The following is a 25,413-nucleotide window of genomic DNA, read 5'->3' as shown; positions in this document are numbered from 1 at the left end:
GTAATATTATACCCAGTTAACAGTATGAACATAACAAAGCCTCTCAACAGATGGCTCAACAATAACCCTTTAGTTAACAATAACTATATACAAGCATTGCAGACAGTCCGCACTTGGGACGGGCGCCCAACATCCACTACGGACTACGAGAAATAGATTTACCGGTGAGTAAAATCTTATTTTCTCTAACGTCCTAAGTGGATGCTGGGACTCCGTAAGGACCATGGGGATTATACCAAAGCTCCCAAACGGGCGGGAGAGTGCGGATGACTCTGCAGCACCGAATGAGAGAACTCAAGGTCCTCCTCAGCCAGGGTATCAAATTTGTAGAATTTTGCAAACGTGTTTGCCCCTGACCAAGTAGCTGCTCGGCAAAGTTGTAAAGCCGAGACCCCTCGGGCAGCCGCCCAAGAAGAGCCCACCTTCCTCGTGGAATGGGCTTTTACAGATTTAGGCTGCGGCATTCCAGCCGCAGAATGCGCAAGCTGAATTGAGCTACAAATCCAGCGAGCAATAGTCTGCTTCGAAGCAGGAGCACCCAGTTTGTTGGGTGCATACAGGATAAATAGCGAGTCAGTCTTCCTGACTCCAGCCGTCCTGGAAACATACATTTTCAAGGCCCTGACTACGTCCAGTAACTTGGAGTCCTCCAAGTCCCTAGTAGCCGCAGGCACAACAATAGGTTGGTTCAAGTGAAAAGCCGATACCACCTTAGGGAGAAACTGGGGACGAGTCCTCAATTCCGCCCTATCCATATGGAAAATCAGATAAGGGCTTTTACATGACAAAGCCGCCAATTCTGATACACGCCTGGCCGAAGCCAAGGCCAACAACATGACCACTTTCCACGTGAGATATTTCAAATCCACGGTCTTAAGTGGCTCAAACCAATGTGACTTTAGGAAATTCAACACCACGTTGAGATCCCAAGGTGCCACTGGAGGCACAAAAGGGGGCTGGATATGCAGCACTCCCTTAACAAACGTTTGAACTTCAGGTAGGGAAGCCAGTTCTCTCTGGAAGAAAATCGACAGAGCCGAAATCTGGACCTTAGTGGAACCCAATTTTAGGCCCATAGTCACCCCTGACTGTAGAAAGTGCAGGAAACGACCCAGCTGAAATTCTTCCGTTGGGGCCTTCCTGGCCTCACACCACGCAACATATTTCCGCCATATGCGGTGATAATGGTTTGCGGTTACTTCTTTTCTAGCTTTAATCAGCGTAGGAATTACTTCCTCCGGAATGCCCTTTTCCTTCAGGATCCGGTGTTCAACCGCCATGCCGTCAAACGCAGCCACGGTAAGTCTTGGAACAGACAGGGCCCCTGCTGTAGCAGGTCCTGTCTGAGCGGCAGAGGCCATGGGTCCTCTGAGATCATTTCTTGAAGTTCCGGGTACCAAGCCCTTCTTGGCCAATCCGGAACAATGAGTATGGTTCTTACTCCTCTTCTCCTTATTATCCTCAGTACCTTTGTTATGAGAGGAAGAGGAGGGAACACATAAACCGACCGGTACACCCACGGTGTCACTAGAGCGTCCACAGCTATCGCCTGCGGGTCTCTTGACCTGGCGCAATACTTTTCTAGCTTTTTGTTTAGGCGGGACGCCATCATGTCCACCTGTGGCCTTTCCCAACGGTTTACAATCATTTGGAAGACTTCTGGATGAAGTCCCCACTCTCCCGGGTGGAGGTCGTGCCTGCTGAGGAAGTCTGCTTCCCAGTTGTCCACTCCCGGAATGAACACTGCTGACAGTGCTAACACGTGATTTTCCGCCCATCGGAGAATCCTTGTGGCTTCTGCCATCGCCGTCCTGCTTCTCGTGCCGCCCTGTCGGTTTACATGGGCGACCGCCGTGATGTTGTCTGACTGGATCAGTACCGGCTGGTTTTGAAGCAGGGGTTTTGCCTGACTTAGGGCATTGTAAATGGCCCTTAGTTCCAGAACATTTATGTGTAGGGAAGTCTCCTGACTTGACCATAGTCCTTGGAAGTTTCTTCCCTGTGTGACTGCCCCCCAGCTTCGAAGGCTGGCATCCGTGGTCACCAGGACCCAGTCCTGTATGCCGAATCTGCGGCCCTCTCTGAGATGAGCACTCTGCAGCCACCACAGCAGAGACACCCTGGTCCTTGGAGACAGGGTTATCAGCCGATGCATTTGAAGATGCGATCCGGACCATTGGTCCAACAGGTCCCACTGAAAAGTTCTGGCATGGAACCTGCCGAATGGAATTGCTTCGTAGGAAGCTACCATCTTTCCCAGGACTCGCGTGCAGTGACGCACCGACACCTGTTTTGGTTTCAGGAGGCCTCCGACTAGAGATGACAGCTCCTTGGCTTTTTCCTCTGGGAGAAACACTTTTTTCTGGACTGTGTCCAGAATCATCCCCAGGAACAGTAGACGTGTCGCAGGAACCATCTGTGACTTTGGAATGTTTAGAATCCAGCCGTGCTGTTGTAGCACTTCCCGAGATAGTGCTACCCCGACCAACAACTGCTCTCTGGACCTCGCCTTTATCAGGAGATCGTCCAAGTATGGGATAATTAAAACTCCCTTTTTTCGAAGGAGTATCATCATTTCGGCCATTACCTTGGTAAATACCCTCGGTGCCATGGACAGGCCGAACGGCAGCGTCTGGAATTGGTAATGACAATCCTGTACCACAAATCTGAGGTACTCCTGGTGAGGATGGTAAATGGGGCCATGCAGGTAAGCATCCTTGATGACCAGTGATACCATGTAATCCCCCTCTTCCAGGCTTGCAATAACCGCCCTGAGCGATTCCATCTTGAACTTGAATTTTTTTATATATGTGTTCAAGGATTTCAAATTTAAAATGGGTCTCACCGAACCGTCCGGTTTCGGTACCACAAACATTGTGGAATAGTAACCCCGTCCTTGTTGAAGTAGGGGCACCATTGACTATCACCTGCTGGGAATACAGCTTGTGAATTGCCTCTATCACAGCCTCCCTGCCTGAGGGAGTTGTTGGCAAGGCAGATTTGAGGAAACGGCGGGGGGGAAATGTCTCGAATTCCAGCCTGTACCCCTGAGATACCAATTGAAGGATCCAGGGATCTACTTGTGAGCGAGCCCACTGATTGCTGAAGTTTTTGAGACGGGCCCCCACCGTACCTGGCTCCGCCTGTTGAGCCCCAGCGTCATGCGGCGGACTTAGAAGAAGAAGCGGGGGAGGACTTTTGTTCTTGGGAACTGGCTGTGTGCTGCAGCTTTTTTCCCCTACCTCTGCCTCTGGGCAGAAAGGACGCGCCTCTACCCCGCCTGCTCTTTTGGGGACGAAAGTACTGTACCTGATAATACGGTACTTTCTTTGGTTGTGAGGGGACATGTGGTAAAAATGCTGACTTCCCAGCCGTTGCTGTGGACACTAGGTCTGAAAGACCATCCCCGAACAACTCCTCACCCTTATAAAGCAAAACTTCCATGTGCCTTTTAGAATCTGCATCACCTGTCCACTGCCGAGTCCATAACCATCTCCTGGCAGAAATGGACAGTGCACTTATTTTAGATGCCAGCCGGCAAATATCCCTCTGTGCATCTCTCATGTATAAGACAGCGTCTTTAATATGCTCTACGTTCAGCAATATAGTGTCCCTGTCTAGGGTGTCAACGTTTTCCGACAGGGAATCTGACCATGCAGCAGCAGCACTGCACATCCATGCTGAAGCAATAGCTGGTCTCAGTATAATACCAATGTGTGTATATATAGCCTTCAGGAGAGCCTCCTGCTTTCTATCAGCAGGCTCCTTCAGGGCGGCCGTATCCGGAGACGGTAGTGCCACCTTTTTTGATAAGCGTGTAAGCGCTTTATCCACCTTAGGGGGTGTTTCCCAACGTGACCTATCCTCTGGCGGGAAAGGGTACGCCATTAGTAACTTTTTAGAAAGTACCAATTTTTTATCTGGGCAAGCCCACGCTACTTCACACACTTCATTTAATTCTTCAGAAGGGGGGAAAACTACTGGGAGTTTTTTCTCTCCAAACATAATACCCTTTTTTGTGGTACCTGGGGTCACATCAGAAATGTGTAAAACATTTTTCATTGCCTCAATCATGTAACGAGTGGCCCTACTGGACATAACATTAGTCTCTTCGTCGTCGACACTGGTATCAGTATCCGTGTCGACATCTGTGTCTGCCATCTGAGGTAGCGGGCGTTTTAGAGCCCCTGATGGCCTTTGAGACGTCTGGGCAGGCACGAGCTGAGAAGCCGGCTGTCCCACATTTGGCATGTCATCAAATTTTTTATGTAAGGAGTCGACACTTTCACGTAATTCCTTCCACAAGTCCATCAACTCAGGTGTCTGCCCCGCAGGGGGTGACAACACATTTACAGGCATTTGCTCCGCCTCCACATAAGTCTCCTCATCAAACATGTCGACACAGCCGTACCGACACACCGCACACACACACAGGGAATGCTCTGACAGGAGACAGGACCCCACAAAGCCCTTTGGGGAGACAGAGAGAGAGTATGCCAGCACACACCAGAGCGCTATATAATACAGGGATTAACTAAATTATATCCCCTTATAGCTGCTATATGTATATTGCGCCTAAATTTAGTGCCCCCCCCCTCTCTTTTTTACCCTTTCTGTAGTGTAGACTGCAGGGGAGAGCCAGGGAGCTTCCTTCCAGCGGAGCTGTGAGGGAGAAATGGCGCCAGTGTGCTGAGGGAGATAGCTCCGCCCCTTTTTCGGCTGACTTTTCTCCCGCTTTTTAATGAATTCTGGCAGGGGTATTTATCACATATATAGCCTCTGCGCCTATACATTGTGATATATTTGCCAGCCAAGGTGTTTTTATTGCTGCTCAGGGCGCCCCCCCCCAGCGCCCTGCACCCTCAGTGACCGGAGTGTGAAGTGTGTATGAGGAGCAATGGCGCACAGCTGCAGTGCTGTGCGCTACCTTGGTGAAGACGGATGTCTTCTGCCGCCGATTTTCCGGACCCTTCTTGCTTCTGGCTCTGTAAGGGGGCCGGCGGCGCGGCTCCGGGACCGAACATCAATGGCCGGTTCCATGCGGTCGATCCCTCTGGAGCTAATGGTGTCCAGTAGTCTAAGAAGCCCAAGCTACCACCAGTTAGGTAGGTTCGCTTCTTCTCCCCTTAGTCCCTCGCTGCAGTGAGTCTGTTGCCAGCAGATCTCACTGTAAAATAAAAAACCTAAAATATACTTTCTCTCTAGGAGCTCAGGAGAGCCCCTAAGTGTGCATCCAGCTCGGCCGGGCACAGAAATCTAACTGAGGTCTGGAGGGGGGTCATGGTGGGAGGAGCCAGTGCACACCAGTTAGTCCTAAAGCTTTCTAGGTTGTGCCCAGTCTCCTGCGGAGCCGCTATTCCCCATGGTCCTTACGGAGTCCCAGCATCCACTTAGGACGTTAGAGAAATAAAACAAACTAGTAAGCTTCATTCTGAACAATTAGCTTACTGGCTTTTCTAAATTACCGTATACACTCGAGTATAAGTCGAGCCGAATATAAGCCGAGGCACCTCATTTTACCACAAAAACCTGGGAAAACTTATTGATTAGAGTATAAGCCTAGGGTGGGAAATGCAGCTCTAGCCGTACACAGTCCTCACACTGCCAGATAAGCCCCCACACTGCCAGATATGCCCCCTCATAGTGCCAGATATGCCCCCCCCCCCCCCCCCCAAAGTGCCAGATATGCTCCCCCAGTGCCAGTTCCTTACCTTCCGCCGCTCCCGCGCTGTCTTGTGAAGGAGGGACAAGGAGGGCACAGCGCGCGCCTCTCCTGTGTCTCTCCTGCGTCTCCGGCGGGTCTGTTAAATGAAGTGCTGGTTCGTGAGCCAATCAGAGCTCATGAACGGGTACTTCCTTTAATAGACCCGCCGCTGCCGCCGAAGACGCAGGAGGGACACAGGAGAGGCTCGCGCTGTGTCCTCCGTGTCCCTCCTTCACACTGCACTGACTGCCCTCCGTGTCCCCACTCCTTCCCTGCACTGACTCGAGTATAAGCCGTGCTGAAAAAGTCGGCTTTTACTCGAGTATATACGGTAATTATTCCCTGCTGTCCTGGGACTCCTCAAGCTACTTATTTTACGTCTGAGTCTAGCTGATCTGTTACAACCCACAGGTCCTCTCATTCTGCTAGATATTAGCATGCACCTTCCCTCCCCAACTTTCTCCTAGATACAATGCTACTTTCTTATCAAGCCTTATTTTAAGAAATATTGCACACTTTGAGACTTTATGACCATGGCAGGGAGCGGGAGAGAGCGACATTAATCTGCTCAAAGCTTGGATTCATGTGAGCAGCACATCTCAAACTACAGTGCGTCTTATTAAAGACCCTGAAACGGACACTCTGCACCAACTGCAGCCCTCAAGGTCTCCAACAAATGTTAAGTCAGTTTTATGCTGGACAGGCATCTGGAAAGCGGCTTTCATTAGCACATATTGAGTATACTCAGGGGTCTATTTACTAAGCCTTGGATGGAGGTAAAGCACCAGCCAATCAGATCCTAACTGCCATGACACAGGCTGGGTTTGAAAAATGACAGTTAAGGGGGGTACTCACGGAGCGATCGCTGCTTAAAATCTAAGCAATCTGACTAGATTGCTTAGATTTTAAGCACGATCGCTCCGTGTGTAGCCCCCTCAGCGATAGCGATGCGCAGCCCCGCGCAACGCTATCGCTGCTGCTAGATTGCTGCTAGATTGGCCTGCATGGCCTGGGTGAAGTGAGCGGCCCCCCCGTCTCCCCCACGCACGCTCAGCACAGATCGCGCTGTGCTGAGTGCCGGGAGAGATGTGTGCTGAGCGGTTCGCTCAGCACACATCTCTCTGCCATCGGCCAGTGATTGGCTGATACTTTCTCTCCAAGCACTTTATCTCCAGTGAAGGCTTTAGTAAACAAACCCCTTAATTAATACCCCACAATGAAATGTCAAAATAATGGAATTTTTTTTTAATATAATCTCTTTAAACTTCAACAACACATACTCAGAACATGACAAACCGTATGAGGGAGAATCTAAAAAACCTTCACAGAAGTCATATCAAACTGCATCCACAAAATATTTCCAGACTTTACTGCATGACTCACAACTTCTAAACCAATCACAGGTTACATCCTTTCCTCCCGCTAGCATTACCCTATACCCAGCCACTGCACCGGTTTTCAATAGTAAAGGAAACGGAGCAGCTACTGAACTGTGGAATACACAGCAGGACTAGGATTACATAAAGAGAAGTGTAGATCCATTTATTGATAAATAGATGCACATATTATGGCTAATGCATTGGTAGGGAGCAGAATTCAGAGAGAATTCAGTGTTGTTCATGTTTTAAATGGCGTGGGATGTGGAAATAATCTACAAGTAACTACTTAGAAAGAAGATACAGTCTGGACATATTTATATCGATAACACAGTCAATGGATTGAATCCGAAGACCTGGTTTAAGACAGCCGGACTGTGTGTTTAATGCATGCATGTAGGTGTAATAAGAATTTACTCACCGGTAATTCTATTTCTCGTAGTCCGTAGTGGATGCTGGGGACTCCGTAAGGACCATGGGGAATAGACGGCTCCGCAGGACTGGGCACAAAATTTAAAAAAGTTTGACCACTAGGTGGTGTGTACTGGCTCCTCCCCCTATGACCCTCCTCCAAGCCTCAGTTAGGATACTGTGCCCGGACGAGCGTACACAATAAGGAAGGATTTTGAATCCCGGGTAAGACTCATACCAGCCACACCAATCACACCGTACAACTTGTGATCTGAACCCAGTTAACAGTATGATAACGTAGGAGCCTCTGAAAAGATGGCTCACAACAATAAACAACCCGATTTTTTTGTAACAATAACTATGTACAAGTATTGCAGACAATCCGCACTTGGGATGGGCGCCCAGCATCCACTACGGACTACGAGAAATAGAATTACCGGTGAGTAAATTCTTATTTTCTCTGACGTCCTAGTGGATGCTGGGGACTCCGTCAGGACCATGGGGATTATACCAAAGCTCCCAAACGGGCGGGAGAGTGCGGATGACTCTGCAGCACCGAATGAGAGAACTCCAGGTATCAAATTTGTAGAATTTTACAAACGTGTTCTCCCCTGACCACGTAGCTGCTCGGCAGAGTTGTAATGCCGAGATCCCTCGGGCAGCCGCCCAAGATGAGCCCACCTTCCTTGTGGAGTGGGCATTGACAGATTTAGGCTGTGGCAGGCCTGCCACAGAATGTGCCAGTTGAATTGTGCTACAAATCCAACGAGCAATCGTCTGCTTAGAAGCAGGAGCACCCAGCTTGTTGGGTGCATACAGTATAAACAGCGAGTCAGATTTTCTGACTCCAGCCGTCCTTGAAATATATATTTTCAATGCTCTGACAACGTCCAGCAACTTGGAATCCTCCAAAATCGCTAGTAGCCGCAGGCACCACAATAGGCTGGTTCAGGTGAAACGCTGATACCACCTTAGGCAGAAAATGAGGACGCGTCCTCAATTCTGCCCTGTCCGAATGGAAAATCAGATATGGGCTTTTATACGATAAAGCCGCCAATTCCGACACTCTCCTGGCTGAAGCCAGGGCCAGTAGCATGGTTACTTTCCATGTAAGATATTTCAAATCTACCGATTTGAGTGGCTCAAAACAAAGGGATTTGAGAAAATCCAAAACTACATTGAGATCCCACGGTGCCACTGGGGGCACAACCGGGGGCTGTATATGTAGTACTCCTTTTACAAAAGTCTGGACTTCAGGAACTGAAGCCAATTCTTTCTGGAAGAAAATCGACAGGGCCGAAATTTGAACCTTAATGGACCCCAATTTGAGGCCCATAGATAATCCTGTTTGCAGGAAATGTAGGAATCGACCCAGTTGAAATTCCTCTGTCGGGGCCTTCCTGGCCTCACACCATGCAACATATTTTCTCCAAATGCGGTGATAATGTTGTGCAGTCACCTCCTTCCTGGCTTTGACCAGGGTAGGGATGACCTCTTCCGGAATGCCTTTTTCCCTTAGGATCCGGCGTTCAACCGCCATGCCGTCAAACGCAGCCGCGGTAAGTCTTGGAATAGACACGGTCTCTGCTGAAGCAGATCCCTTCTTAGAGGTAGAGGCCACGGATCTTCCGTGAGCATCTCTTGAAGTTCCGGGTACCAAGTCCTTCTTGGCCAGTCCGGAGCCACTAGTATCGTTCTTACTCCCCTTTGCCGTATAATTCTCAGTACCTTGGGTATGAGAGGCAGAGGAGGGAACACATACACTGACTGGTACACCCATGGTGTTACCAGAGCGTCCACAGCTATTGCCTGAGGGTCTCTTGACCTGGCGCAATACCTGTCCAGTTTTTTGTTGAGGCGGGACGCCATCATGTCCACCATTGGTCTTTCCCAATGGACTACAATCATGTGAACACTGCTGACAGTGCTATCACATGATTTTCCGCCCAGCGAAGAATCCTTGCAGCTTCTGCCATTGCCCTCCTGCTTCTTGTGCCGCCCTGTCTGTTTACGTGGGCGACTGCCGTGATGTTGTCCGACTGGATCAACACCGGCTGACCCTGAAGCAGAGGTTTTGCCAGGCTTAGAGCATTGTAGATTGCTCTTAGTTCCAGTATATTTATGTGAAGAGACGTTTCCAGGCTTGACCACACGCCCTGGAAGTTTCTTCCTTGTGTGAACGCTCCCCAGCCTCTCAGGCTGGCATCCGTGGTCACTAGGACCCAGTTCTGTATGCCGAATCTGCGGCCCTCTAACAGATGAGCACTCTGCAACCACCATAGCAGAGAGACCCTTGTCCTTGTCGACAATTTTATCCGCTGATGCATCTGCAGATGCGATCCGGACCATTTGTCTAGCAGATCCCACTGAAAAATTTGTGCATGGAATCTGCCGAATGGAATCGCTTCGTAAGAAGCCACCATTTTTCCCATGACTCTTGTGCATTGATGCACAGACACTGTCCCTGGTTTTAGGAGGTTCCTGACGAGTTCGGATAACTCCCTGGCTTTCTCCTCCGGAAGAAATACCTTTTTCTGAACAGTGTCCAGAATCATCCCTAGGAACAGCAGACGTGTCGTCGGGATCAGTTGGGATTTTGGAAAATTCAGAATCCACCCGTGCTGTTGGAGCACTACTTGAGTTAGTGCTACTCCGACCTCCAGCTGTTCTCTGGATCTTGCCCTTATCAGGAGATCGTCCAAGTAAGGGATAATTAATACGCCTTCTCTTCGAAGAAGGATCATCATTTCGGCCATTACCTTGGTAAAGACCCTGGGTGCCGTGGACAATCCAAACGGCAGCGTCTGAAACTGATAATGACAGTTTTGTACCACGAACCTGAGGTACCCTTGGTGTGAAGGGCAAATTGGGACATGAAGGTAAGCATCCTTGATGTCCAAGGACACCATAAAATCCCCTTCTTCCAGATTCGCTATCACTGCTCTGAGTGACTCCATCTTGAACTTGAATCTTTTTATGTACAGGTTCAGAGATTTCAGATTTAGAATAGGTCTTACCGAGCCGTCCGGCTTCGGTACCACAAATAGCGTGGAGTAATATCCCTTTCCCTGTTGTAGGAGGGGCTTCCAATACCGTCGCCCTGTCTGAGGGAGACGTTGGCAAAGCAGACTTTAGGAACCTGCGAGGGGGAGACTTCTCGAATTCCAACCTGTAACCCTGAGATACTACCTGCAGGATCCAGGGGTCCACCTGTGAGCAAGCCCACTGTGCGCTGAAATTCTTGAGTCGACACCCCACCGCTCCTGAGTCCGCTTGTAAGGCCCCAGCGTCATGCTGAGGGCTTTGCAGAACCCTGAGAGGGCATCTGTTCCTGGGCAGGGGCTGCTTGCTGCCCTCTCTTACCCCTTCCTCTGCCCCGAGGCAGATATGACTGTCCTTTTGTCCGCTTGTTCTTATAGGACCGAAAGGACTGCGGCTGAAAAGACGGTGTCTTTTTCTGTTGGGAGGGGGTCTGAGGTAAAAAGGTGGATTTTCCGGCAGTTGCCGTGGTCACCAGATCCGATAGACCGACGCCAAATAATTCCTCCCCTTTATACGGCAATACTTCCATATGTCGTTTGGAATCCGCATCACCTGACCACTGTCGCGTCCATAAACTCCTTCTGGCAGATATGGACATCGCATTTACTCTCGATGCCAGAGTGCAAATATCTCTCTGAGCATCTCGCATATAAAGGAAAGCATCCTTTAATTGCTCTATAGTCAATAAAATACTGTCCCTATCCAGGGTATCAATATTTTCAGTCAGGGAATCCAACCAGACGACCCCCGCACTGCACATCCAGGCTGAGGCGATGGCTGGTCGCAGTATAACACCAGTATGTGTGTATATACTTTTTAGGGTAGTTTCCAGTCTCCTATCAGCTGGATCCCTGAGGGCGGCCGTATCAGGAGACGGTAACGCCACTTGTTTTGATAAGCGTGTGAGCGCCTTATCCACCCTAGGGGGTGTTTCCCAGCGCGCCCTAACCTCTGGCGGGAAAGGGTATAATGCTAATAACTTTTTTGAAATTAGCACTTTTCTATCTGGGTTAACCCACGCTTCATCACATACATCATTTAATTCCTCTGATTCAGGAAAAACTACAGGTAGTTTTTTCACCCCCCACATAATACCCCTTTTTGTGGTACTTGCAGTATCAGAGATATGCAAAGCCTCCTTCATTGCCGTGATCATATAACGTGTGGCCCTACTTGAAAATACGTTTGTTTCATCACCGTCGACACTAGATTCAGTGTCTGTGTCTGGGTCTGTGTCGACCGACTGAGGTAAAGGGCGCTTTACAGCCCCTGACGGTGTCCGAGACGCCTGGGCAGGTACTAACTGGTTTGCCGGCCGTCTCATGTCGTCAACTGATTTTTGTAATGTGCTGACATTATCACGTAATTCCATAAACAAAGCCATCCATTCCGGTGTCGACTCCCTGGGGGGTGACATCACCATTATCGGCAATTGCTCTGCCTCCACACCAACATCGTCCTCATACATGTCGACACACACGTACCGACACACAGGGAATGCTCTTATCGAAGACAGGACCCCACTAGCCCTTTGGGGAGACAGAGGGAGAGTTTGCCAGCACACACCCAAGCGCTATAATATATATGGGAACAACCTTATATAAGTGTTGTTCCTTATAGCAGCTTAAATATATCAAAATATCGCCAAAAAATGCCCCCCCTCTCTGTTTTACCCTGTTTCTGTAGTGCAGTGCAGGGGAGAGTCCTGGGAGCCTTCCTCACAGCGGAGCTGAGCAGGAAAATGGCGCTGTGTGCTGAGGAGAATAAGCCCCGCCCCCTATTTCGGCGGGCTTTTCTCCCGGAGTTTTAGATATCTGGCATGGGTTAAATACATACATATAGCCTCAATGGCTATATGTGATGTATTCTTTTGCCATAAAGGTATTAAATATTGCTGCCCAGGGCGCCCCCAGCAGCGCCCTGCACCCTCCGTGACCGCTTGGTGTGAAGTGTGTGACAACAATGGCGCACAGCTGCAGTGCTGTGCGCTACCTTCATGAAGACTGAAGAGCCTTCTGCCGCCTGTTTCCGGACCTTCAATCTTCAGCATCTGTAAGGGGGGTCGGCGGCGCGGCTCCGGGACGAACCCCAGGGTGAGACCTGTGTTCCGACTCCCTCTGGAGCTAATGGTGTCCAGTAGCCTAAGAATCCAATCCATCCTGCACGCAAGTGAGTTGAAATTCTCTCCCCTAAGTCCCTCGATGCAGTGAGCCTGTTGCCAGCAGGACTCACTGAAAATAAAAAACCTAAAAACTTTTTCTAAGCAGCTCTTTAGGAGAGCCACCTAGATTGCACCCTGCTCGGACGGGCACAAAAACCTAACTGAGGCTTGGAGGAGGGTCATAGGGGGAGGAGCCAGTACACACCACCTAATCCTAAAGCTTTATTTTTGTGCCCTGTCTCCTGCGGAGCCGCTATTCCCCATGGTCCTGACGGAGTCCCCAGCATCCACTTAGGACGTTAGAGAAATGTGTAATACATTTTTCATTGCCTCAATCATGTAACGGGTGGACCTATTGGAGGGTACACTAGTCTCATCGTCGTCGACACTGGAGTCGGTATCCGTGTCGACATCTGTGTCTGCCATCTGAGGTAGCGGGCGTTTTAAAGCCCCTGATGACATTTGAGACGCTGGAACAGTCACAAGCTGAGTAGCCGGCTGTCCTATGTCGTCAAACCTTTTATGTAAGGAGCTGACACTGTCACGTAATTCCTTCCATAAGTCCATCCACACAGGTGTCGACCCCTCAGGGGGTGACAACACATTTACAGGCATTTGCTCTGCCTCCACATCATTTTCCTCATCATACACGTCGACACAGCGGTACCGACACAGCACACACACAGGGAATGCTCTGACAGAGGACAGGACCCCACAAAGCCCTTTGGGGAGACAGAGGGAGAGTATGCCAGCACACACCAGAGCGCTATATACCACAGGGATATCACCTATAAAGTGTGTTTTCCCTTATAGCTGCATATATATATTATACTGCGCCTAAATTTGTGCCCCCCCTCTCTTTTTTACCCTTTCTGTAGTGCAGGACTGCAGGGGAGAGCCCCCCCCCCCCCCCCCCCAGCGCCCTGCACCCATCAGTGATTGAAGTGTGTGGTGTGCATGAGGAGCAATGGCGCACAGCTGCAGTGCTGTGCGCTACCTTGGAGAAGACAGTAGTCTTCAGCCGCCGATTTTCCGGACCTTCTTGCTTCTGGCTCTGTAAGGGGGACGGCGGCGCGGCTCCGGGAACGGACGACGAGGTCGGGTCCTGTGTGCGATCCCTCTGGAGCTAATGGTGTCCAGTAGCCTAAGAAGCCCAAGCTACCACCACTTAGGTAGGTTCGCTTCTTCTCCCCTTAGTCCCTCGCTGCAGTGAGCCTGTTGCCAGCAGGTCTCACTGTAAAATAAAAACCCTAAACTATACTTTCTTTCTAGGAGCTCAGGAGAGCCCCTAGTGTGCATCCAGCTCGGCCGGGCACAGAAATCTAACTGAGGCTTGGAGGAGGGTCATAGGGGGAGGTGCCAGTGCACACCAGATAGACCTAAAGCTTTCTTTAGATGTGCCCAGTCTCCTGCGGAGCCGTCTATTCCCCATGGTCCTTACGGAGTCCCCAGCATCCACTAGGACGTCAGAGAAATGGGGATAAGTTATCTGAACGTGCAGATAATACACTCTGGCAGAGTTGGACGTCTGTCTCTATGAATAAAGAAAGCAGTCACTTCATTTCACTGTATAGGCTCACTAAAAACACACACTGGGGCAGATGTATTAACCTGGAGAAGGCATAAGGAAGTGAAAAACCAGTGATAAATGCAAGGTGATAATGCACCAGGCAATCAGCTCCTAACTGTTCATTTACATATTGGTGCTGATTGGCTGGTGCGTGTATCACCTTGCACATACCACTGGTTTATCACTTCCTTATGCCGTGTCCAGGTTAATACATCTGCCCCACTGTGCTTGTCTTCTGCTCTACACAGAAGGGACAGAAAGTTATACCAATGGGGGGCTCCAATTGACCGTAGCCTCCCTACATGCTACATTGCGGACAGGACATAACAAGGAAGAAGTGTCAATTAAATTGCTCAGCTCTTTAAGTGTATTCAGTGCCTGTATCCTTGTAGACTGGAAGTGGAGGCAGAAGTACACGTGTCCTGGTGGTTAGCCTATACTGTGTGTGCAGTTCTGTACAAAGTAAACATTGTGAAATTAAACATTTCTACAGCAATCTCCATCCCCTCACACACATATTCAGGTACAGCAATCTGAAATTAAACATTAATATACATGTATATTAAGATATTGGACAAAGGTTTGTTTAAATGTCCAGGAACACATTTATCTTGCCGACGATTTCAGAATATACTCTATCCGTGCCATTACCATCCTCATCCAGGTTGACTCCATCTGTCTCTGGTGCCTCATCCACACTGGATGTGATTTCTGTAATAAGATTCCCAAGTCCCAGAGCTCCCAGACCTGCCAGGTGTTTCTTGGACTCCTAAAAGAGAAACAAAACCAGTCACATTCTCTTATTTTTCTTTAAAATACACTGGGGCAGATGTATTAACCTGGAGAAGGCATAAGGAAGTGATAAACCAGTGATAAATGCACCAGCCAATCAGCTCCTGTTAAATTACATATTGGAGTTGATTGGCTAGTGCATTTATCACCTTGCACATATCACTTCCTTATGCCTTCTCCAGGTTAAATACATCTGCCCCAGTATTTCAAGTGGCTCAATAACATCAGTGTTTTGAAAACACAAACTACTAGCTGGGAGAAACGCAATAGTAATAATAACATGCAAGACATAAGACCTCAATAATGCTGGCCAAACAGCAAGTAAACCTGCTTTTCCGACATTACAACTGTTAGAATTATTCTTCCGCAAGAGATAATGATTATCTTTTATCAGCATTTACCAGGATGTATGGTTGCGAGCTGATTATTTTCAATCAGATGAACATCAGGCAACTGGCCTATTTTTGTTTAGCACACACATTCTGCAGCTCTTTTACAGAGAATATTTAGGCATACACATCATCAGTAAAAAAGAGTACTCTGCGCCAAGATACACTAAATCAAATCACAGTGTGCAGTCTGTCATGTGTAGTAATTGACTCAGTAAGACTTTTGGCTCAACCTGCCCATTGAGCCTATTCACGGCTCCCTACAGTCTCAGCACACCTCCATACGCTGCACGCCGGGCGCTCCAGCCGGCGATCACCCGCTGACATCACCGTTCACGGCTTTCTGCAGTTGTTTCCAGCCGGCGGTCTCCCACTGTGTTTACCGTCTACGGCTCTTTACCGTCATCTCAGCTGGCGGGCATCCGCTGATCACCGCTCACGGCTGTCTACAGTCGAATCAATAACATCCAGGACTCCACCTGCCTACATCGGGTAACTGCCATTGTCCTCCGCTGTGAGGTCTAATACCCGCTACGTGGAATTAATCCTAGAGGCTTCCTGACAAATTAAACAACCAGTGTGTGCTTTGCCTTTTTGAACGGTAATTTCATACCATACAGATTACCTGTATATGTGCATTAGTCTACAAAACGGACCCTGCATTTAATTATTCCAGGAACCAGCACATGGGTAATTATACACTAATTCCTGTAAGCTAGCTATCAAGAGACACTGTTATTTCATTGCGGGACTTTTCACTTAATTAGACACTGGGACGCCAGTGTTAAGTAATATAATTCTAACCAGAACCAACAAGTTAGTTTTAAACACATTGTATACTATTTTTATTGCTTTCATATAGAATAGCTAATTGTTACAAAGTATATGTTATTTGTGTGTCCTATTTTGTTACTTTTAACAGATCAAATATAAAAGTGGTTACATATATCTGAAGTCTTACGGAGTCAATTACTACACATGACAGACTGCACACTTAGGGTCATTCCGAGTTGTTCGCTCGTTATTTTTTTGTCGCAACGGAGCGAATAGTCGCTAATGCGCGTGCGCAATTGTCCGCAGTGCGACTGCGCCAAGTAAATTTGCTATGCAGTTAGGAATTTTACTCACGGCATTACAAGGTTTTTTTCTTCGTTCTGGTGATCGTAATGTGAATGACTGGAAGTGGGTGTTTCTGGGCGGAAACAGGTCGTTTTATGGGAGTGTGTGAAAAAACGCTACCGTTTCTGGGAAAAACGCGGGAGTGTCTGGGCGAACGCTGGGTGTGTTTGTGACGTCAAACCAGGAACGACAAGCACTGAACTGATCGCAGAAGCAGAGTAAGTCTGGAGCTACTCAGAAACTGCTAAGAAGTGTCTATTCGCAATTCTGCTAATCTTTCGTTCGCAATTTTAATATGCTAAGATTCACTCCCAGTAGGCGGCGGCTTAGCGTGTACAAAGCTGCTAAAAGCAGCTTGCGAGCGAACAACTCGGAATGACCCCCACTGTGATTTGATTTAGTGTATCTTGGCGCAGAGTAATTTTTTTTCCTGTTTATTAATCCTAATCACAAGCAATTTAGCAAATTGTTTTTACTCAGCTGCCAATTAACACTAGTTTTAGTTAAGTTGATTATTTTTTACTATTAGCGCCGGATTTTAACAAGTCTGTGACATTTGTCCAGATTTGTTTTTTGTTTAATTGGTATACACATCATCAGTCCCCAAAACTTATATACCCTAACACACACACACACACGCAGCAATTCAATTGTTCAGTTGCCCAGCAACCACGGAGCACACATTTCTCTGACGTCCTAGTGGATGCTGGGAACTCCGTAAGGACCATGGGGAATAGCGGCTCCGCAGGAGACTGGGCACAACTAAAGAAAGCTTTAGGTCACCTGGTGTGCACTGGCTCCTCCCACTATGACCCTCCTCCAAGCCTCCGTTAGATTTTGTGCCCGGCCGAGGTTGGATGCACACTAGGGGCTCTCCTGAGCCCTTAGAAAGAAAGTATAGATTTAGGTTTTTTTTTATTTTCAGTGAGACCTGCTGGCAACAGGCTCACTGCAGCGAGGGACTCAGGGGAGAAGAAGCGAACTCGCCTGCTTGCAGCCGGATTGGGCTTTTTAGGCTACTGGACACCATTAGCTCCAGAGGGATCGACCGCAGGCCCAGTCCTTGGTGTTCAGTCCCGGAGCCGCGCCGCCGTCCCCCTTACAGAGCCAGAAGCAAGAAGAGGTCCGGAAAATCGGCGGCAGAAGACATCAGTCTTCACCAAGGTAGCGCACAACACTGCAGCTGTGCGCCATTGCTCCTCACACACACTTCACACTCCGGTCACTGAGGGTGCAGGGCGCTGGGAGGGGGGCGCCCTGAGAAGCAATAATAACACCTTGGCTGGCAAAAATACCACAATATATAGCCCCAGAGGCTATATATGTGGAAAATACCCCTGCCAGAATACAGAAAAAAGCGGGAGAATAGTCCGCGGAAAAGGGGCGGAGCTATCTCCCTCAGACACACTGGCGCCATTTTCTCTTCACAGTGCAGCTGGAAGAAAGCTCCCCAGGCTCTCCCCTGTAGTTTTCAGGCTCAAAGGGTTAAAAAGAGAGGGGGGGGGCACTAAATTTAGGCGCAATATTATATATACAAGCAGCTATTGGGGAAATTTCACTCAGTTATAGTGTTAATCCCCACATTATATAGCGCTCTGGTGTGTGCTGGCATACTCTCTCTCTGTCTCCCCAAAGGGCTTTGTGGGGTCCTGTCCTCAGTCAGAGCATTCCCTGTGTGTGTGCGGTGTGTCGGTACAGCTGTGTCGACATGTTTAATGAGGAGGCTTATATGGTGACGGAGCAGATGCCGATAAATGTGATGTCGCCCCCTGTGGGGCCGACACCAGAGTGGATCGTTAGGTGAAAGGTATTAACCGACAGTGTCAACTCCTTACATAAAAAGGTGGATGACGTAACAGCTGTGGGACAGCCGGCTTCTCAGTCCGCGCCTGCCCAGGCGTCTCAAAAGCCATCAGGGGCTCAAAAACGCCCGCTCACTCAGATGTCGACACGGAGTCTGACTCCAGTGTGGACAAGGTTGAGACATATACACAATCCACTAGGAACATCCGTGACTTGATCCCTTCAATAAAAAATGTGTTACACATTTCTGACATTAACCCAAGTACCACTAAAAAGGGTTTTATGTTTGGGGAGAAAAAGCAGGCAGTGTTTTGTTCCCCCATCAGATGAATGAATGAAGTGTGTGAAAAGCGTGGGTTCCCCCCGATAAGAAACTGGTAATTTCTAAAAAGTTACTGATGGCGTACCCTTTCCCGCCAGAGGATAAGTTACGCTGGGAAATATCCCCTAGGGTGGATAAGGCGCTCACACGGTTGTCAAAAAAGGTGGCACTGCCGTCTTAGGATACGGCCACTTTGAAGGTACCTGCTGATAAAAAGCAGGAGGCTATCCTGAAGTCTGTATTTACACACTCAGGTACTAGACTGAGACCTGCAGATCGTGCTGCTGCAGCGTGGTCGGTGACCCTGTCAAACATATTAAAGACGTCGTCTTATATATGAAGGATGCACAGAGGGATATTTTGCCGGCTGGCATCCAAAATGAATGTAATGTCCATTCTGTCAGGAGGGTATTAGAGACCTGTCACTGGACAGGTGATGCTGACTTTAAAAGGCACATAGAGACTCTGCCTTATAAGGGTGAGGAATTATTTGGGGATGGTCTCTGGGACCTCGTATCCATTACCTCAGGTTTCCTCACAGACTAAGAAAGCACTGTATTATCAGGTACAGTCCTTTCAGCTTCAGAAAAGCAAGCGGGTAAAAGGCGCTTCCTTTCTGTACAGAGACATGGGAAGAGGGGAAAAAGCTGCACCAGTCAGCCTGTTCCCAGAATCAAAATTCTTCTCTCGCTTCCTCTGAGTCCACAGCATGACGCGGGGGCTCCACAGGTGTAGCCAGGTACGGTGGGGGGCCGTCTCAAAAATTTCAGCGATCAGTGGGCTCGCTCACAGGTGGATCCCTGTTTCATTCAAGTAGTATTTCAGGGGTACAAGCTGGAATTCGAGATGTCTCCCTCCCGCCGTTTCCTCAAATATGCCTTACCGACAACTCCCTCAGGCAGGGAGGCTGCGCTAGAGGCAATTAATAAGCTGTATTCCCAGCAGGTAATACTCAAGGTGCCCCTACTTCAACAAGGACGGGGTTACTATTCCACACGGTTTGGGGTACCGAAACCGCATGGTTCGGTGTGACCCATTTTATATTTAAAATCCTTGAACACATACATAAAAAAATTCAAGTTCAAGATGGAATCGCTCAGGGCGGTTATTGCAAGCCTGGACGAGGGGGATTACATGGGATCCCGGGACATCAAGGATGCTTACCTGCATGTCCCCATTTACCATCCTCGCCAGGAGTACCTCAGATTTGTGGTACAGGATTACCATTACCAAGTCCAGACACTGCCGTTTGGACTGTACATGGCACCGAGGGTGTTTACCAAGGTAATGGCCGAAATGATGATACTTCTTCGAAAAAAGGGAGTTTTAATTATCCCGTACTTGGACAATCTCCTTATAAGGGCAAGGTCCAAGGAGCAGTTGCTAGTCGGGGTAGCACTATATTGGAAAGTGTTACAACAGCACGGTTGGACTCTAAACAGTCCAAAGTCACAGCTGGTTCCTACGACACGTCTACTGTTCCTGGGGATGGTTCTGGACACAGAACAGAAATAAGTGTTTCTCCCGGAGGAGAAAGCCAAGGAGCTGTCATCTCTAGTCAGAGACCTCCTGAAGCCAAAACAGGTATCGGTGCATCATTGCACGCGAGTCCTGGGAAAAAATGGTAGCTTCCTACGAAGCAATCCCATTCGGCAGATTCCATGCAAGAGGGCCGCAGGTTCGGCATACAGGACTAGGTCCTAGTGACCATGAATGCCAGCCTTTGAGGCTGGGGGGCAGTCACACAGGGAAAAAACTTCCAGGGACTTTGGTCAAGTCAAGTGACTTCCCTACACATAAATATTCTGGAACTGAGGGCCATTTACAATGCCCTGAGTCAGGCAAGGCCTCTGCTTCAAAACCAGCCGATACTGATCCAATCAGACAACATCACGGCAGTCGCCCATGTAAACCAACGGGGCGGCACAAGAAGCAGGATGGCGATGGCAGAAGCCACAAGGATTCTCCGATGGGCGGAAAATCATGTGTTAACACTGTCAGCAGTGTTCATTCCCGGAGTGGACGACTGGGAAGCAGATCTTCTCAGCGGACACGACCTCCACCCAGGAGAGTGGGGATTTCATCCAGAAGTCTTCCAAAGGATTGTACACCATTGGGAAAGGCCACAGGTGGACATGATGGCGTCCCGCCTCAACAAAAAGCTATAAAAGATATTGCGCCAGGTCAAAGGACCCTCAGGCGATAGCTGTGGACGCTCTGGTAACACCGTGGGTGTACCAGTCGGTTTATGTGTTCCTCCCTCTGCCTCTCATACAAAAGGTACTGAGAATAATAGGAAGGCGAGGAGTAAGAACGATACTCGTGGTTCCGGATTGGCCAAGAAGAGCTTGGTACCCAGAACTTCAAGAAATTATATCAGAGGACCCATGGCCTCTGCCGCTCAGACAGGACCTGCGGCAGCAGGGGCCCTGTCTGTTCCAAGACTTACCGCGGATACGTTTTGACGGCATGGCGGTTGAACGCCGGATCCTAAAGGAAAAGAGCATTCCGGAGGAAGTCATTCCTACGCTGATTCAAGCCAGGAAAGATGTAACTGCAAAACATTATCACCGCATATGGCGAAAATATGTTGCTTGGTGTGAGGCCAAAAAGGCCCCAACAGAGGAATTTCAACTAGGTCGATTTCTGCATTTCCTACAAGCAGGAGTGTCTATGGGCCTAAAATTAGGCTCCATTAAGGTACAGATCTCGGCTCTGTCGATTTTCTTCCAAAAAGAACTAGCTTCAGTTCCTGAAGTTCAGACATTGTAAAAGGAGTGCTGCATATTCAGCCCCCGGTTGTGCCTCCAGTGGCACCTTGGGTTCTCAACGTGGTGTTGAGTTTCTTAAAATCACATTGGTGTGAGCCACTAAAAACCGTGGATCTAAAATATCTCACGCGGAAAGTGGTCATGTTATTGGCCTTGGCTTCGGCCAGGCGTGTATCAGAATTGGCGGCTTTGTCATATAAAAGTCCTTATCTGATTTTCCATATGGATAGGGCAGAATTGAGGACTCGTCCCCAGTTTCTCCCTAAGGTGATATCAGCTTTTCACTTGAACCAACCTATTATAGTGCCTGCGGCTACTAGGGACTTGGAGGATTCCAAGTTACTGGACGTAGTCAGGGCCTTGAAAAATTATGTTTCCAGGACGGCTAGAGTCAGGAGAACTGACTCGCTGTTTATCCTGTATGCACCCAGCAAACTGGGTGCTCCTGCTTCTAAGCAGACTATTGCTCGCTGGATTTGTAGCACAATTCAGCTGGCGCATTCTGCGGCTGGACTACCGCAGCCAAAATCTGTAAAAGCCCATTCCACAAGGAAAGTGGGCTCATCTTGGGCAGCTGCCCGAGGGGTCTCGGCTTTCCAACTTTGCCGAGCTGCAACTTGGACAGGGGCAAACACGTTTGCTAAATTCTACAAAATTGATACCCTGGCTGAGGAGGACCTGGAGTTCTCTCATTCGGTGCTGCAGAGTCATCCGCACTCTCCCGCCCGTTTGGGAGCTTTGGTATAATCCCCATGGTCCTTACGGAGTTCCCAGCATCCACTAGGACGTCAGAGAAAATAAGATTTTACTCACCGGTAAATCTATTTCTCGTAGTCCGTAGTGGATGCTGGGCGCCCATCCCAAGTGCGGATTGTCTGCAATACTTGTATATAGTTATTGCCTAACTAAAGGGTTATTGTTGAGCCATCTGTTGAGAGGCTCAGTTATATTCATACTGTTAACTGGGTATAGTATCACGAGTTATACGGTGTGATTGGTGTGGCTGGTATGAGTCTTACCCGGGATTCAAAATCCTTCCTTATTATGTCAGCTCGTCCGGGCACAGTGTCCTAACTGAGGCTTGGAGGAGGGTCATAGTGGGAGGAGCCAGTGCACACCAGGTGACCTAAAGCTTTCTTTAGTTGTGCCCAGTCTCCTGCGGAGCCGCTATTCCCCATGGTCCTTACGGAGTTCCCAGCATCCACTACGGACTACGAGAAATAGATTTACCGGTGAGTAAAATCTTATTTTTTTTTCTAGCAGGGGTGGCAAGGAAAAGTTTGTGCAAACTCTGGAGTTTGGACGCCCATAGCTAGAGTTTAGATGGGTTTAGCCATTTTAGGCGGCAAACCCCAGTCTGTTTGGGCACGACATGCTTGTGCGCCCAAACTAGTGTTCCTTCTAGGCTGTTTCAGCAGGGTGCTGCACCCTGCCCATTTTTGAAATGTGAAAAAGCACCCTGCCCTTTTTCAGTGCACCCTGCAGGACCATAAATTGCCCCCTTGTATACGGAATGCAACAGTCAGAGTGCATGTTACAATGTTGTCGTCTAGTCTTTGCCCACCTATGAAATTGGAACAGAATTTCTATCCTTTAGCCAACTGGATGGCAGAGGAGGCACTGTAAATGACACAGCACTCTGATAAAGAGGGAAAGAACAGGGTAAGCAGTGAGCATGTACTGCTTACAGTATTTCCTTTAGTAGAACAGACTTATTTTTTCCCTACATTTTAACCCATTGTTTAAAACTTTTCTGTTTTATAACACATAGAAGACTGGACATATACAGTATGTATCTCAGTGCAGATGTCAGGTTTCTTATATGTATGCATGGGTATATGATTTACTAAGGGCAAAATGTATGTACAAAAACTATAAAAATATGCGCTATGCTTTGTGCGCAAAGCGTCACATCAAAAAATAAGATTTTACTCACCGGTAAATCTATTTCTCGTAGTCCGTAGTGGATGCTGGGACTCCGTAAGGACCATGGGGAATAGCGGCTCCGCAGGAGACTGGGCACAACTAAAGAAAGCTATAGGACTACCTGGTGTGCACTGGCTCCTCCCACTATGACCTTCCTCCAGACCTCAGTTAGGAAACTGTGCCCGGAAGAGCTGACACAATAAGGAAGGATTTTGAATCCCGGGTAAGACTCATACCAGCCACACCAATCACACCGTATAACTCTTAATACTATACCCAGTTAACAGTATGAAATATAACTGAGCCTCTCAAAAGATGGCTCAACAATAACCCTTTAGTTAGGCAATAACTATATACAAGTATTGCAGACAATCCGCACTTGGGATGGGCGCCCAGCATCCACTACGGACTACGAGAAATAGATTTACCGGTGAGTAAAATCTTATTTTCTCTGACGTCCTAAGTGGATGCTGGGACTCCGTAAGGACCATGGGGATTATACCAAAGCTCCCAAACGGGCGGGAGTGCGCGGATGACTCTGCAGCACCGAATGAGCAAACTCTAGGTCCTCCTCAGCCAGGGTATTAAACTTGTAGACTCTTGCAAAAGTGTTTGAACCCGACCAAGTAACAGCTCTGCAAATTTGTAAAGCCGAGACCCCTCGGGCAGCCGCCCAAGAAGAGCCCACTTTCCTTGTGGAATGGGCTTTTACAGATTTAGAGTGCGGCAGTCCAGCCGCAGAATGTGCAAGTTGAATCATGCTACAGATCCAGCGAGCAATCGTCAGCTTAGAAGCAGGAGCACCCAGCTTGTTGGGTGCATACAGGATAAATAGCGAGTCAGTTTTCCTGACTCCAGCCGTCCTGGAAACATATTTTTCAGGGCCCTGACTACGTCCAGTAACTTGGAATCCTCCAAGTCCCAAGTAGCCGCAGGCACCACAATAGGTTGGTTCACATGAAAAACTGATACCACCTTAGGAAGGAATTGGGAACGAATCCTCAATTCCGCCCTATCCATATAAAAAAATTAGATAAGGGCTTTTGCATGATAAAGCCGCTAATTCTGATACACGCCTGGCCGACGCCAAGGCCCACAGCATGACCACTTTCCACGCGAGGTATTTTAGCTCCACGGATTTAAGTGGCTCAACCCAATGCAACTTCAGGAAATCCAACACCACGTTGAGATCCCACGGTGCCACTGGAGGCACAAACGGGGGCTGACTATGCAGCACTCCCTTAACAAAAGTCTGAACTTCAGGCAGTGAAGTCAGTTCTATTTTGGAAGAAAATCGATAGAGCCGAAATCTGGACCTTAATGGAACCCAATTTTAGGCCCATAGTCACCCCTGACTGTAGGAAGTGCAGAAATCGACCCAGCTGAAATTCCTCCGTTGGGGCCTTCCTGGCCTCACAGCACGCAACATATTTCCGCCATATGCGGTGATAATGGTTTGCGTTCACTTCTTTCCTAGCTTTAATTAGCGTAGGAATAACTTCCTCCAGAATGCCCTTTTCCTTCAGGATCCGGCGTTCAACCGCCATGCCGTCAAACGCAGCCGTGGTACATCTTGGAACAGACAGGCCCCCTGCTGCAGCAGGTCCTGTCTGAGCGGCAGAGGCCATGGGACCTCTGAGATCATTTCTTGGAGTTCTGGGTACCAAGCTCTTCTTGGCCAATCTGGAACAATGAGTATAGTTCTTACACCTCTCCTTCTTATTATTCTCATTACCCTGGGTATGAGAGGCAGAGAAGGGAACACATACACCGACTGTTACACCCACGGTGTTACCAGAGCGTCCACAGCTATCGCCTGAGGGTCCCTTGACCTGGCGCAATATCTTTTTAGCTTTTTGTTGAGGCGGGACGCCATCATGTCCACCTGTGGCCTTTCCCAACGGTGTACAATCATTTGGAAGACTTCTGGATAAAGTCCCCACTCTCCCGGGTGGAGGTCGTGTCTGCTGAGAAAGTCTGCTTCCCAGTTATCCACTCCGGGAATGAACACTGCTGACAGTGCTAAC

General features: G+C 48.7%; 1 protein-coding gene across 2 annotated transcripts in view; it reads right to left on the bottom strand.

Annotated features, from left to right (window-relative positions):
* TAF1 (TATA-box binding protein associated factor 1) overlaps positions 1 to 25,413 on the bottom strand; it is a 298,119-nt gene that overhangs the window by 245,966 nt on the left and 26,740 nt on the right. For both annotated transcript variants that reach the window (XM_063937154.1, XM_063937155.1), the window contains exon 2: positions 14,916 to 15,033. In XM_063937154.1, the coding sequence (XP_063793224.1) occupies positions 14,916 to 15,033 (118 nt within the window). The remainder of the gene's footprint in view (positions 1 to 14,915; positions 15,034 to 25,413) is intronic.

The sequence above is a fragment of the Pseudophryne corroboree genome, chromosome 8 (genome assembly GCF_028390025.1).
Source record: "Pseudophryne corroboree isolate aPseCor3 chromosome 8, aPseCor3.hap2, whole genome shotgun sequence".
Taxonomy (NCBI): domain Eukaryota; kingdom Metazoa; phylum Chordata; class Amphibia; order Anura; family Myobatrachidae; genus Pseudophryne; species Pseudophryne corroboree.
This window is presented reverse-complemented; position numbering and strand designations above follow the sequence as displayed.